The sequence below is a fragment of the Populus alba genome, chromosome 6 (genome assembly GCF_005239225.2).
Source record: "Populus alba chromosome 6, ASM523922v2, whole genome shotgun sequence".
NCBI lineage: Eukaryota > Viridiplantae > Streptophyta > Magnoliopsida > Malpighiales > Salicaceae > Populus > Populus alba.
The window spans coordinates 2,451,882-2,454,922 of record NC_133289.1 but is presented as its reverse complement, the minus strand read 5'-3'; the positions used below and the strand labels follow the sequence as shown (position 1 = coordinate 2,454,922).

The following is a 3,041-nucleotide window of genomic DNA, read 5'->3' as shown; positions in this document are numbered from 1 at the left end:
TGTCATTCATCAATATTATAAAGTGTTAGATTGACTAGGAAAGATTATATTACTGATTTAAATCCAACCACTAATTATATTTCTGAACCCACATAAGTGTGTAATCGACTAAAAATCTCGAGTTGACAAGTTTTTCTATGTGATTTTATTTTTAAGAATGACCATCCACCCATAAATTGTGTTAAAAAATGCATCCATGATATAAAATAAAAAAATCAGTATTATAAAGTAATGATAAAATAAGTTGAAGCTAAAAGATTATTGTTTCATGCTTAGTATATATTTCTCTTACCTCAACTTATTCCACTTAAAGAAAAAATAGATTTGGGTCACTCATAATATGCTAACCAATCCATATTAATATAATTTATATTAATAAGATAATATAAGGGATAATATTGAAAAAAAATACATTCCGATAATAATTATCAAAGGTTAGTAATTCTTCATCCTTATAAATATGTAACAGACAACAACGAGAATAAAAAATATATTTATATAAGAGAAGATTCTCAAGAAAAGAAACTCTCTATCAATTTCAAGAAGAAACAAGATAACAAGCACACTTCATTATTCAATATGATTATGCTTAAACTAGTCATATAAATTTTAGGAGACATATTTATACTATTTATTTCTTTTTTCCAACACCACTCATCTCTCCTTCACCCTAACCTGCAATCCAGACTTCATCCTCAGTGTTAAAGACAAGACATACTCGGGACACTTCTCTAAATTTTGTACATCAATCTTAAACCGCTCAATCACTGATGCTGCTATTGATTTCATCTGAATATAAGCCATCTGTTTCCCGAGACACATTCTTGGTCCGGCATGGAAGACCGGAAACTTGAATGGACTCTCTTGCCTATATATTCCGTTCTCCAGCCATCTTTCAGGCAGGAACTCTAGGCAGTTCTTGCCCCATATACTCTCCATTCTTCCCATGGCATAAGCACAGTATACTACAAACCATTTTCTTCCGATAAATGCACCATCCGGCAATACATCATCACTCCTGCAAGCCAAGATATCCACTGGTACCGGTGGATACAATCTTAATGTCTCTGATATTGCTGCGTGCAAATAATGCATGTCTCGGAGCTCCTCAAAACTGTAAGCGTCGCCGATCGTTTTGTGGTTGCGTGACCGTATTGTTTCAAGCTCCTTTAATATGTTACTTTCCACATCCGGGTTTAATGATAATAGCCAAAAGAACCAACTCAAAGCTGAAGATGTTGTGTCTCGCCCTGCAAGAATGAAGCTTATGACAATATCTCGGAGAAATTCCTTCGAGTTCTCATCATTTCCTATAAACCGGGATAGTAAATCTTCATCTTTGTTTGCCGTCTTTTGTTCCATTCTAGACTGTATGATCTTGTCGGCGAATTCATGGACAATTTTAATTGATTTTTTCAATTTTCTTTCGGACCCAATGTTGAAAAACTTGAAGAATTTCCAAAGAAGTGGAAGAGAGCACAGGAATCTCTCTGTACTAAGTGCGGCAGCATCGTCAAATGCTTGCATAAATTCACTGCCGTCAGTTCTATCGCCGCCAAGACTAGCAGGATCAACATTAAAAGACACTTTACAAATGTTATCAAATGCGAATCTCTCCAACATATCTTGCAAATCCAGTACTTGTCTTGTTTCCGAGGCTTTTGCAAGAATTGGAACTAACCTCGTCGAAATTTCAACCACCACGTTATCCATGACAAAACTTCGAAGTGACTTTGTGTTGAACAAGTAGCTAGCAGTCTTTCTTTGGACCCTCCATAGCTTACCATTCGAGTTAAAGATTCCTCGGCCAAGGAAGTCATCAAGCGTGGTAATAAGCCGTTCCCCTTTCGGGTAGTTCTCGAAGTTGGTCTTGAGAAAGTATTCCACATTCAAAGGGTTGGCAGTGATTATACCAGGTTTTATGCCAGGAAGGCGAAAGACATCAGTGTTTCCGGGGCAATGGCTGAGGTTTTCAGTGAACCAGTCATGAACACGGGCACGGTTTTTTATGAATTCCGGTAAGACCCCTACTATAGGGTAAACTTTGAAGCCCTTGTTGGTGGGTTTCTTTTGTGAAGAGGTGGTAACGTAGAGGTAGATCCAAAGGGAAAGAAGGAAGAGTATTATAAGAAGTTGAACTGAGAAGACTTCCATCTTTGGAAAAGAGAGACAATGTAAGACAAGGAAAGGAAGGAGGTGAGATCTAAGATTTGAGTCTTGCGTTAATCAATCTACTGATAATATCAAAAAACCACAAGGGAAAAAAAAAAAAAAAGATAGAGCGAAGAGAAATCCAGAAAAATGTTCTTACAGAGAGAAATAAAAGAAGAGAGGATTCATGCACAGAGAGAAGATCAAAATTCTCAAGAAGGTGAACAAATTGATCATTTGTTGCCTATTTATATAGAATAGGCTAGTGCACAATCTATTATATTATGACAAGGATAGAGTAGTTTTGTTGGGAAAATAAATATTTTTTATAGTTTTTTTTTCAGTTTATATATTTTGTTTTTTTTTTTTTTTCTATTCATTAATATTATATTACGACTTTTGACTAAGATTTAAACCGAGGACGAATCACTTCCAACTCAGGAGACTAATGTATGAGGGTTTTTTTTTTGAAAAAAATAAATATTTTTCTTATTTTATTTTTTTTTCTCATTTTTATTTTATATTCAATATTATTGTGCCTTTTCTAGTTTTTTTTTAATTTGAAGGGAATAATTTATTTCTATTTTATTTTTTCTATTCAATATATATACAAAGGGTTTTACTAAGTTTTTTCTTTCTATATAAAAAATTGTATTTGACAAGTGATATATAAATGAATACAATTAAGTATTTTAAGAATAATTTTATAAGCATGCTTCGCTTCCATCTATAACAGTTGACTATGTCAGTTGATATCATAACCTAATATTTTTTTGTAATTACTTGCTTGTTGTGTGCTATTAGATAATTATAGTTGGAAAAAATTGCAAAATAAAAGGTGTTTGTATAGAAGAGGATGATATGGTTTTCTCTTAGGAAAAGAACATTCA

General features: G+C 33.5%; 1 protein-coding gene across 1 annotated transcript; it reads right to left on the bottom strand.

Annotated features, from left to right (window-relative positions):
* Window positions 1-484: 484 nt before the first annotated feature.
* Window positions 485-2,355, bottom strand: LOC118053000 (cytochrome P450 CYP94D108). The gene has a single exon (XM_035064114.2). The coding sequence runs from the start codon at window positions 2,152-2,154 to the stop codon at window positions 655-657; it is 1,500 nt and encodes a 499-aa protein (XP_034920005.1). The 5' UTR covers window positions 2,155-2,355; the 3' UTR covers window positions 485-654.
* Window positions 2,356-3,041: the final 686 nt, after the last annotated feature.

What these genes read in the sequence shown, in the direction of transcription:
- LOC118053000 (XM_035064114.2), bottom strand. Translation starts at nt 2,154, where the DNA reads ATGGAAGTCTTCTCAGTTCAACTTCTTATAATACTCTTCCTTCTTTCC.